This window comes from Pipistrellus hanaki, assembly GCF_964339955.1.
Source record: "Pipistrellus hanaki genome assembly, chromosome: 1".
Lineage (NCBI taxonomy): Eukaryota > Metazoa > Chordata > Mammalia > Chiroptera > Vespertilionidae > Pipistrellus > Pipistrellus hanaki.
In genome coordinates, this window is record NC_140503.1 from 117,285,368 (window position 1) to 117,297,314 (window position 11,947).

Here is an 11,947-nt window from a genome sequence, read left to right on the forward strand (position 1 = left end):
TAGCCCTTGGTGGGAGCCCACCCTTGATCCTGGCCCTGTGTGTGTTCCGCGTGCACTGGCTCCCCCAGAGGAAGAGCCACACTTCACACCAGAGATTTGAGAAACTGGGCAACTTCATGAGAAATGCTTCCTGCCCTGCAACTTGCTCTGAGAAAGAGAAAAGTGGGAGCTGCGGGGGAGGAAGGACAGCTCAGACATGTTCCTGCTGAGAGTGCTGATCCCACTGGGCAGCGAAGGTCCCTGGTGCAGGAGGTGAGCCCTGTGTCCTCCCTCCACCTGGGTCTCCCGGCAGCTGGAGGGCCCTCTGGGTGACGCTGGTGAGGAGCAGGGTCGGTGAAGGTGGGGAGGGTGGGTGAGCTCAGCCTGAAGGGAGTGAGGCTCCACACACAGGGCACGTGGCCAGGCGCAGGGGTGACCTGAGCAGCTATGCCCTGACCCAACCAGAGGCCCCACAGGATCTTGATGGTGACCACCCCCTTATAGGGAAAAGATATCAGAAACCTAAACCTCAGTAACCTGTGGCCATCATACGCTAGGTAACAGTTACCACTGAGAGGCAAGTGCTTTCATTACAGTGATTTAACACCACATACATTCCCAAATGGCAATGGCCTGCACATTTTTTAAATAAAAATGTATCCATTTATGTCATTCTGTATATGACTTATTCCAGGTTGTTATACATCTTTTTCAGCATTTGCATATTTTATTTAGCTTGTTTAGGAAACTAGACATGGTTAAAAAACAAACAAACAAACAAAACACACACACACACACACACACACACACACACACACACAAATGTTCCACAAACAAAAGCCAGACAGCTTTGCAAATATTGTGTTTTATTTTACATTTCCTCTGTTGTATTTTAGACATAAAATAAAAATGAAGGTTTAGAAATGTTTCAAAATAATATGACTTTAAATAATACAATGTCTGATAATCATAAAACCTACTTTAACACTACCATTTGAAAAACACTTAAAAATCAAATTGTGGCATTAAGCCAAAACTTGTACAGTTTGGATTATAAAACTAAGCTCACTTCCTAAATTATATTTAGATTCCTTAGTCTGGACCATCATCATCACAATCTCTTTATATTATTGAGAATTATTCAGAATCCCCAATAGGCACTTGATAGATTAAATAGAGAAGGTAGCAGGAGATCAGGATGGCAGGACACACACAGGCTTTACTGGAGGGAAGAGTACCCCTGCCAACTGCTTCCACAGAGAGGGGTGGAAGAGAGCGAGCGCAGGGGTACAAGCATCTTTAAGGATAGGGGTCGGGGCTTAGGGCACTCAGCACAAGCTGACTGGTGATTAGGATCCTAGGGACTTACAGTAGGAATCAGGGCTTAGGGTATTTGGCAGGTGCTGATTGGTTCAGAGCTCAGGAATGTCTGGCCATAGGTGGGGTTTACATCTGTCCATCAGCTGGAGGAAGGGAGAATCTATCATTCCAGGCTTCTGGTAATATTAAAAAAAAATAAAGAAATTGAGAGTCCGGGAAAGGTCAGTGGGCGAAGGTCAGTCTTCTGTAGCTACTTCCAGCTGAGAGGAGGGCGTCGTCTCTTAGGGGAGTCTACCCGGGGTCTCAAAGATTCTGGTGTTTGGTTCTGAATTCAGTGCCAGATAGATCTCTCCCATCTTCTGGTTGGCGAACGCCTGCATTCTGTTCTGCAAGAAACTAGTGAAAAACGTATGAGACATGGGCCAAAGAGCAAGATTAAGAGTATAGATACCAGTGGGCCTACTAGTGGGAGGAACCATGGGGTATGTGAGCAAAAAAACAGGTAGTTTTTCCGTGCTTGACAAAGGGTGCAGCAGCATGATTTCTCCAAGAGACTGGTTGGTGAAGTCTTGAGAGAGATCCTGTTGAGTCACTTGGGAGGTAAAAGCTGGTCCTAAGGCTGCCACGGCATCACTTGTCTAGTTTTGCTGCTTTTCTGGGCCTGGAGCTGAAAGACAACCTGGGGGGTAAGATTCTTGGGGATGTAAAAAGGTGGGGCTCCTTGGTGTAGCCAGGATTCCAGTCAGGACCATGGGCAGAAGGTCCGGCCAGGAGCTGTGAATTTCTAGAAAGAGAGAGTTTAGTTAGATGGTCTTTAAGAAAGCCGTTGCTTTTCTGGATCTTACCTGGTGAATGTAGGTGGCACATTCATGGGTGGCACAGCTGAGGGCCCTGTGTGGGTGCAGGCATGTTAGTGTGTGTTGCTCAGGTCCACGCTCATGCACACACTCACATGCCCCTACTCAGGCTCTGCACCCTTGGCCAACAGGAAATTTGCGGAACCTGCCATGAGCTTAGATGCTCAGGAGGATCCGGGCTGGAATGTGAAGTGCAAGAAGGCATGGCGGTGTAGCTGAGGGCCCTGAGTGGGTGCTAATGTGAGTATGTGTCACCCCCACCAGGTGGGGGGCACATCCTTAGGTCCCCGCCCAGGTTCATGCTTATTGCTCCTTAAGGCTCCTTACAGATCCCAGCCTCCTCTTTGGGCACAGCCATCTTGGGTTACCGGATCCCCAGCTCTACTGTAGGGGCTGCCATCTTGTTATGGTGTGACAGTCAATTTTCATATTTCCTCTTTATTAGATAGGATAATTATTTATCATCTGCTCTGACATTTCTTAAAATTCTATTTATGTCTATAGCAAATAAAAAATATACATTCTTAAAGTAATTATAACATGAACAGTTCTATTTGTTTGCTTGAGTTTTGAGTCGACTCAGAGATAAGTTTTAAGTGTGAAGAAAGCCAAGATTTAAAATATTTATCATCAATGTTCACTCAATTAAATCTCAGTGATAAAGTTAATCATTCTATTAGTACTCATGTAATCTAATAATTCAAAGAATAATAGAATCAGTATAAGATATTAAAAGTTAAAAATATAACTTAATTCAAGAGTATAGTACAATTTTAAAATCATATTGTTTACCTTTTTATCCTAATAGTCTTGTTTTTAACTTTTTATTTTCATAGTCTACTTACTAAGAATCATTTGGAAAGATCAATTTAATGATAATAAAGTTGGAAACTAAAATACTGAAAAGAAAAAATGCCACCTTCCTTCCAGAAATCTACACAATAAAATTGCTATTAAGGGAAGTAGAAGAATACAAAACACTGTATTTATCCAAAGGATAAATTACATTAAAATGAATTAAAGCACATTAACTCAATAAATTAACCTATAAAAATGAACTGAGTTGTTCTACTGTGTCTGCTACATCCCGTCTTGCTCCTTCTTCAATCTTCTTTTTATAATCTTCTGCTTCACAGGATTCTACCATATTCCTTTCCATATGTGTTCTGAGGCTTAGTGCCCCTTGTTTCGCCATCTTTACTCTATCCTTTAGTTCTTCACATCTCTTTAGAAGTGCTTCCACTGATAACTGCAGTTGAGGTGTCCTTTTTTATCCAGAACTATACATTTTGAAGATGAAGGCTGCAGTTTTGTTATAAGCTCATCATTCTGCATGAATAAAAGAATATAGTTTGGTGATGAAGGTACGGGCACTAGTATGAAATTTTGAAATGAATTCAGTTGCAATCAAATGTTACTTATACTCTGGTAGGGTCTTAGAATGTGGAACCTTGAATTACTTAGAATCAAGACCAAAGCTAAAACGAACAGGTGTCATAAAAATATATTTAGTGTTATCGTCTTTGCCACACATCTCTTCTGTAGTTGATTTTGTATTCTTTTTTTCTATGACTGTTTCATGTCTTTCCTCCACAAAATGAATATATCAATACATTGCTCATGAATAGAATGTCTCTTACCTCTTCCCCCATCTTAACACTTCATAATCTTAAAAAAAAAAAAAAAAAAAAAAAAAAAAAAAAAAGCTTTAGGGATATCATAATGAGGTTTTCAGAACTGAGTCAAAAAAATGCCTCCCAAAATAAGACTTTCAAAACGAGACTAATTAATGAATCTAATAAATATAGACTCTAATGCCATACGTCTTTTACTGAACTACAAGCATTTGATGCTAATTTGAATTGCATTTAAAAAAGAAAGGATTCCCTGTGTTACTGAGAAATTACATCTCTCACTGTAAAAGTTTAGCAAGATGAGCCCTATGTTTTTTAGATTTTAAAAAAAAATGTGTGTGTGTGTGTTCAGGGACACGTAATTCAATAGTCCTACCTGAAATATTTTGTTACTTCCCATGAAATAAGGGAACATAGTAAACAAAACATCATCATCATCAACAAACCTGCTGGAATGTCAGTGATCGTGACTTGGGAAGAACTTCTTTCCTTCAGATACGATAGTTATTGGGAAGACAAGGTGAGGGATGCCAAGTTTTTGAAGAACATCTCCAGATTGTTTGGCACTTGTCCATGAAACAGGTGCTAGCCTGAGGGCTAACTGGGTTCTGGTGAATAGGATAGGGTGACTGCTGTGTGACTGCTATGTCTGTCTGATTCTCTCCCTAGAGAAGCTCACCCTGAGAACCCGCCACTGTGTTGTGAAAAAAGAAGCAGCCAGGCCACGTGGTCAGTCCTCATACAGGTGTCCAGCTGAGAGTGCCCCACTGAACATTCCAACCAAAGGCCCGCTGCACTGACAAACCCGTGAACGAACAAGCCTTTAGAATAGATGATTCCACTTCCCCGCTCAGGTCATAACAGCTGGTGGCAAGTGGAAAAGAAATGAAATGACCTCACTGCAGTTTTGTGAACAAGTAAATGCTGCTTTAAGACAAGAGGTTTGGAGGTGGTTCTTAAGTAACTGACACAGACACTGACATTAAAAATAGGGTACTGACACTAAAAGGAAACACACACGTGTGGGAGTCCCTTTGAACAGGAGGCAGTGGGAATCTCACTTAAGGTAGAGAAGCGTGAGAATGAAAAGCAAAAGGGCCTCCAAGAAACTCTGTGTGGAGGCTTGATGGCCCCTGAGGAGGCTGACAGCAAGGGCTTCTGAGCAAGTGATCACAATGACAATGAAATTAGGGACTTTTGCTAGGAAACAGCTGACAGTGAATTCAATGAGAAAAATAAGCTGAAGAAGGACAATTAAAGAAAAAGGAACCCTGATTTACAGTTTTCAAGTATCCATTTCCCATTTATACCTTCTCCCACATGTCCAATTGTCAAATAATGTTAAACAAAAAAAAATGGGTTCTGGACTAACATCAAAACCAGTGTCCACGAAGACATGGTCTAAGGATGAAGCCAAGACTCATAAAACCCTTAAGACCTCAGAAGCCTTTAAGTGGTGCCTCAAGAATTTTCAGAATGTAAGAATGTTAAAGTCACTGTCCTACAACACCTCCAGGAAGCCCAAGGTGAAGGTCTTATCTAAAAACAAGTTGTGAGTTGGCTTTTCTAATGCCGTGAATCCCAATAACATTAACTGGGCACTCAAAGATTCTAAGAGAATGGTAGTAGGAGAAACCCGGCCTGCTAGCTCTGCCTCTTTAAGGAAGACTAGGACAGTACACAAGCAAAACAGCTTTGTGGGTCTTAAGATGTTCCACAGGGAGGAAGCAGGCTGCAAAAAGAGCTACAAGCACAGACCATTTCTTATGAAAAGGACAGAGCAAAGTCTCAGAGGGAAAAGCCAAGGTCTACAGAGAAGCACTCCAAGGTTAGGACTAAGCTATCCTTTTCTCAGTGAGAAAACAGAGAGGATTATAAAATCATTTTAAAACTCAATGGGAAAACAACTGCAATGCCTTCTGGCACCATTTAATTACAATTTCTCCTCTAGCTTACTTCAAGCTTCTTGTATGTTATACCACAGTGTTTATCCATAGGAAACTAACTGGCTTACATTTTTATATTTCAAGCCTTAGCCAGTTTTGCCCAGTGGATATAGCATCTGCCTATAGAGGTCCTGGGTTCAATTCCAATCAAGGGCACATGCCTGGTTTGTGGGCATAATTCTCAATAGTGGGCATACAGGAGGCAGCCTATCAATGATTCTCTCTCAACATTGATGTTTTTTTTTATCTCTATCTCCCTGTCTCTTCCACTCTGGAATCAATTAAAAAAAAGTTTAAAAAATAAAATAAATTTTTGAGATTTCAAATTGAGACATTTCTGAGGAGGAAAGGTGTCAGTCCAGATTTTAACCTTCTCCTCCCCAGACAGTGAAATCTACCAGCAAATCTATGAATAAAGAGTTAAACACAATGAAAGAAATGGCTAAGTCAGCAGATCCTATGACAAGGATTTTATGGAAATGGAAGTGAAGTGGGAGGCACTGTTAGAGGCTGAAGGTTTGAATGGAGGAAAAATGGAATGGGTGTTATCTTTGTAAGCCTACTTTCCCATCTTGTCACAGAGTCTGCAAAACATAAGTTGACCACAGGCTTTATCAAGAAACAAGAAATCTCCACAGAAGTAGAGTTAAAAACATTCTACTACACTGACTTTTTATCCTATACTAGAAGCCCAGCACGTGGAATCTCATGACCTTGGCCACCCGTGCACACCCTGCCCACCCGCCAGCCATCCCGCCAGGCTTGCAGCCTGCCACCTGCACGCACCTCTCAGATCTCACAGCCCGCCCACTCCAGTCAGTCTTTAAGGTGTCAGGACCACTGAGTTTTATAATCTATACTAATAAAAAGATAATATGATAATTGGACTGTACATCTTCCAGACTTCCTTCTGAACAAAGCCATGGTAGTGGGGGCTGAGGCAGAGGCATTTAGGGGCATCAGGCCACCAGGGAAGAGTAGTTAGGGGGATCAGGCCATCAGGAGAGATCAGTTAGGTGTGACCAGGCCAGCAAGGAAGAGCAGTTATGGGGTGATCAGGCCAGCAGTGAAGCAGTTAGGGGGTGGATGAGGCTGACGGGGAAGCAGTTAGGGAGAGATCAGCCTGGCAGGCAGAGGCAGTTAGGGGTGATCTGGCAGGCAGGCAGATGAGCAATTGGGAACCAGTGGTTCCAGATTTCAAGAGAGTTGTGGATTGGAGAGGGTGCAGGCAGGGCTGAGGGAACCCCCACCTGTGCATGAATTTCTTGCGCTGGGCCTCCAGTATAGATAATAAAAGCCTAATATCTTAAGTGTCTAGTCACCTGGTAGTCTGTTCAACTAATAAAACCATAATATGCTAATGATATACTAAGGCTACTCAACTGCTCACTCTGATTTGCACTCACCACCAGGAGGCAGACACTCTAGTAGTGAGTGAAACAGGCTGTACATGCCCTGGAGCCATCCCATGGTCCCTCCCTGGCTGACCAACTTCCTGCATCCCACCCCAGGGCCCAGATTGTGCACCAGTTGGCCCGCTTGGCTAGTGTGTGCTCTCTTGCAATCTGGGACCCCTTGGGGGATGTCAGTTTTGACCTGATCCCATTGGATAGGCCAAGGGACCCCACTGGTGCATGAATTTGTGCACTGGCCATCAACTTATAAAACAACTAGTAATATGCAAGATGACTGGGAAAGAGTACTCATAAAATTTGATTTGTTACTGGCATAAGTACAGACATATCCATCAATGAAGTAGAAAGGTGAATTCAAACACTGGCCTTCACCTTTAAGGACAAGTGTTTTTTGACAAAGGGTGCCAAACAATTAAATCAGATATGAATAGTATTTTTCACAAATTGTAATGGGACAACTGGATATCCACATGCAAATTAATAAAGTTAGATCTCTACCTCAGACCATAAATAAAAATTATCTCAAGCCCTAACTGGTTTGGTTCAGTGGATAGAGCGTTGGCCTGAAGAATGTAGGGTCCCAGATTTGATTCCAATCAAGGTAATGTACCTTGGTTGCGGGCACATCCCCAGTGAAAGGTGTGAAGGAGTCAGCTGATGGAAATTTCTCTCTCTCATCGATGTTTCTAACTCTCTATCCCTCTCCCTTCCTCTCGGTAAAAAATCAATAAACTATATTTTTAAAAATTTAACTCAAAATATAAAAGCTAAAACTATAAAACATTTAGAAGAAAACATAGGTGTATATCTTCATGACTGGATTTGGCAGCATTTAAATACAATGTCCCATCTGCCTAACATCAAGCTTGGATGTGAAACCAAAAGACAAAAATAGATGAACTGGACTTCATGGAAATCAAAACCTTCTGTGCTTTAAAAGGCACCATCAGGAAAATGAAAATGTGAACTACTGAATAAAAAAAAAATGCTTGAAAAACATTTATCTAATAAGGGGTTTGTATGTAGGGCATTTAAGGATCTCTTACACTTCAATAACACAAAAACAATTCAATCAAAAATGGGCAAAGGGATTGAATAGTTCTATAGGGAATATATGCACATGGATAAGCATGTGAAAAGATGGTTAACATCACTAATCATTAGAAAATTGCAAATCAAAACCAACAGTAAGATGCCACTTCATACCCACTAGATGGCTACAATCAAATGACAGGTAATGACAAGTGTTGGTAAGAGTGTGGAGAAATTGGAACCCTCATACACTGTCAATGAAAACACAAAATGGTGGAGCCACTGTGGAGAAGTCTGGCATTTTCTCAAAAGGTTAAGGATTTGATCCAGCAATTCCATTTATAATTATATTCCCAGGAGAATAAAAACATGTTCATATAAAAAGTTGGACATGAATGTTCATAGTATTAGTAACAACACCAAAGAGGACATAACCCAATAATTCATTAAATGATGAATACATTTTAAAAATTAGGTCGCTTCATGAAATGAAATGTTATTCAGTGATGAACAGGAATGAAGAACTGATGGTACATGCTACAAAAGAGATGCACCTTGAAAACATTACGCTAAATAAAAAAGGCATTCACAAAGGAGTACCTACTGTGTGATTCCACTGATAGGACATGTGCAGAACAGACAAATCTGGAGAGACTGAGAGGACAGTAGTGGTTCCCGAGGGCCAGGAAGAGTGGGGAAGTGGAAGCTGGCACAGGGTGGTTGCTAAAGGGAACAGGGATACTTTTTAGGGGGATGAAAATGTCCCCAAACTGACTGTGAGGATGACTGTGTAACTCTTTGAAAAAGCCACTGAATTGTACGCTTTATTCATTATTATTTTCTTATGTTATGATTCCATTTATTTGAAATTTTAGCACAGGCAAAATTAATCTTTGATGATAGAAAATCAGTGCTGTAGTTATCTGGAATGGAGGCAGGAGAGTAGGTAGGAGCAGGGATTAACTACAAAGGATCTTGAGAATACTTTCTGGGATGTTGAGGATGTTCACTGTCTTTTCAAAATATGTTTTTATTGATTTTAGTTTTTATTTTGTTTACCTCAAAGTTATATTTAAGTTATATAATATATAGAGCAAAAGGAAAACTGATGCTCTGGTAAAAGCCATAACAATTTTAATCATTTTTCTTCAAGCTCCTGTTTCTAACTTATATATTTATTATTTGTATTGTTTAAAGAATTACATATGTCTGCTTTTTTCCCTGATTGGCCCCTCCTCAGCCATTCCCATCCGCCAGGACAAGCCCCACTGCCCCAGTGTCCATGTGCATGGTTGTGCTAATATGCATGCAGATAAGTCATTTGGTTGATCTCTTACCCCATCCCCTCCCCTGCATTCCCTCTGAGATTAGAGAGTCTATTAGCTGTTTTTTGTCTCTGGACCTATTTTTGTTCATCAGTTTATGTTATTCATTATATTCCACAAATGAATGAGATAATGTAATATTTATATTTCCCTGACTGGCTTATTTCATGTAGTATAATCCTCTCCAGGTCCATTCATGTTGTTGCAAATGATAAAAGTTCCTTCTTTTTTATAGCAGCATAGTATTCCACTGTTTAGATGTACCACCATTTTTTTTAATCCACTAGGGGCCCAGTGCACAAAATTTGTGCACTGGGGAGGGGTTTTTCAGCCCAGCCTGCCCCCTCTCACATACTGGGAGCCCTCAGGGAAAGTTCTACAAATGGCTGAAGCCCGATCCTTTTGCTTGAGGCCACCAGGCTGATCAGGGGAAGGCTCCAGCCCCATCACCCCGCTTCTGCAGCCACTGCCAGTCGCCACAGCCACCAAGGTATTTCATCAACACTGACTCCAGTCCCTTCACCATGAAAAAATGATAACTTTCTTAAAGCATTTTCAACATGTGTCTTTCATGGGATATGACATTTCTTTTTCGTTTTTAAAAAATATATTTTATTATTAGTATTTTTTACAGAGAGGAAGGGATAAGGATAGAGAGTTAGAAACATTGATGAGAGACAAACATCGATCAGCTGCCTCCTGCACACTCCCTAGCGGGTATGTGCCCGCAACCAAGGTACATGCCCTTAACCGGAATTGAACCTGGGACCCTTGAGTCTGCACCCAATGAGTGAAACAAGTTAGGGAAGATATGACATTTCTTTCATTATTTTTCTTTTTATCCTCACCTGAGGATGTGTTTCCATTGATATTTTACCCTTCCCTCCAATCCCAAACTCAGCCCCTTTCCCAAGCCAAAAGTCTCCGCCCCAGGCTTTAGGCTTGTGAAGGGGTTCTTTCCCCACCCCCAACCCCCTCAACACACACACCAGAACCTCCAACCACAGACTCAGCCCCTTCCCAAGCCTAAAGCCTCCACCCCAGGCCTTAGGCTTGGGAAGGGGTCTCCTGCCCCGCGCCCCTCCCCCTCCCCCAACCTCTGATCTCAGGCTCAACCCCTCCCCATGCCTAAAGCCTAAGCCTCAGGCTTTAGCCTTGGGAAGGGAATACCAGACCATCAGATCTCAGGCTTGGCCCCTTCCCAAGCTTAAAGCTTCTGCCTGATGAGTTTCCTCCCACCACCCCCACCTCTCCCGCTGCAGCGGGCAGGACTGGGCAGGCAGCCACCTCCACCATCTCCACAGCCTCCTGCATGTGCTGCCACCACCTCGCCCCGCAAGCCCAACCTGCTGGGCCTGCTACTGCCGCTGCCTCCTCCACTGCGCATGCTGCTGCTTTTCTACATATTCATTTTCATAATGGTATATTCTTTCTTTAGAATGATGTCATTTATTGGTTAACTCATTAATTCTTTCGTTCAGCATAAGAATGTGCTTTACTCTTTTCCCTTTAAATATTTTTTTTTATCATATCCTGAAACTGATCTTGGATAGTACTTACTGTGTTCTCTTCCCTGTCAGCTTTGTTGTGAACCTGGTCCAGTTGCTGATGAGGCAGCATATTTTCACTCTCCAGGTGAGATAGCCTCTCCTGTGAGGACTCCTGCTTTCCAAAGTCTTTATCCACTTTACCTGGTTCCTCTTCATACCCGTGTTCAGTTTCCTCCGTTTGACACTGTTTTTGACTGAGGTCTCTTTCTAAAAGCAATGTCCCTTCTTGGTGAGCATCTGTTGTGTGCCGCAGCTCGTTTTCTACGCAATTGATTTTACCTCCTTCTTTAGAAAGTTGTTGAGAAAGAATCTCATTGTTACGTTTTAGGTTAGACATTTCAAAATTAATTTTGTCCCATAAACACAACCATTCATCTCTTGCTATCTTGGAAGCAAGTTGTAGGTCTCTTTCTGATGCCTGAAGATGCTCATTATCCTGTACAATGGTAGCCAGTATAAACTGGTATGATTCAACCTCTGCTTCCAGTCTGCTTCTGTTTTGTTGTTCATTCTCCAGTTTATGGCTTAGCATTATACACTGAGCTCCCAGAACTTCAAGTTCTGCATAGTGTTGAAATACCATTTCTATTATTTTCTTCTCAAAAAGATCATTCCTTTCTTTGACAATTGCAATTTCCTCAATATATTTTTTTTCCATTTCCTGGGTTCGATTTTTTATTGTGTCCATATCCAGTGTTAATTTGGCAATTGCATCCCACAACATGCGATTTTCATGCAATAGACTTTTTTCTTTGTCAGAACTCTCAGAAACCTAAGTAACACAAAGGAGACTTTTAGCTAAAACATTGAAATGGCATGTCACCATAGCCTCTGAAACTAAAGAATAACCTATGTTTATAATGTAAAAAAATGCAATAAGTAGGTATCC

At 41.7% G+C, this 11,947-nt stretch overlaps 1 protein-coding gene across 1 annotated transcript; it reads right to left on the reverse strand.

Moving 5' to 3' along the window:
• Positions 1-826: 826 nt before the first annotated feature.
• Positions 827-11,654, reverse strand: LOC311619193 (ankyrin repeat domain-containing protein 26-like). Its single transcript, XM_084877288.1, has 2 exons — positions 11,069-11,654; positions 827-2,083 (listed from the first exon to the last, which is right to left on the reverse strand). Exons 1-2 carry the CDS (start codon positions 11,639-11,641, stop codon positions 2,042-2,044), a joined length of 615 nt encoding a protein of 204 aa, XP_084733414.1. The 5' UTR covers positions 11,642-11,654; the 3' UTR covers positions 827-2,041.
• Between the last annotated feature and the right edge of the window lie 293 nt (positions 11,655-11,947).

Coding starts and splice junctions, on each gene's coding strand:
- LOC311619193 (XM_084877288.1), bottom strand. CDS start 11,641: ATGGTATTTCAACACTATGCAGAACTTGAAGTTCTGGGAGCTCAGTGT. Junction 2,084..11,068: donor CTGACAGGGAAGAGAACACA/GTAAGTACTATC, acceptor CTCTCTTTCTAG/AAATTCACAGCTCCTGGCCG.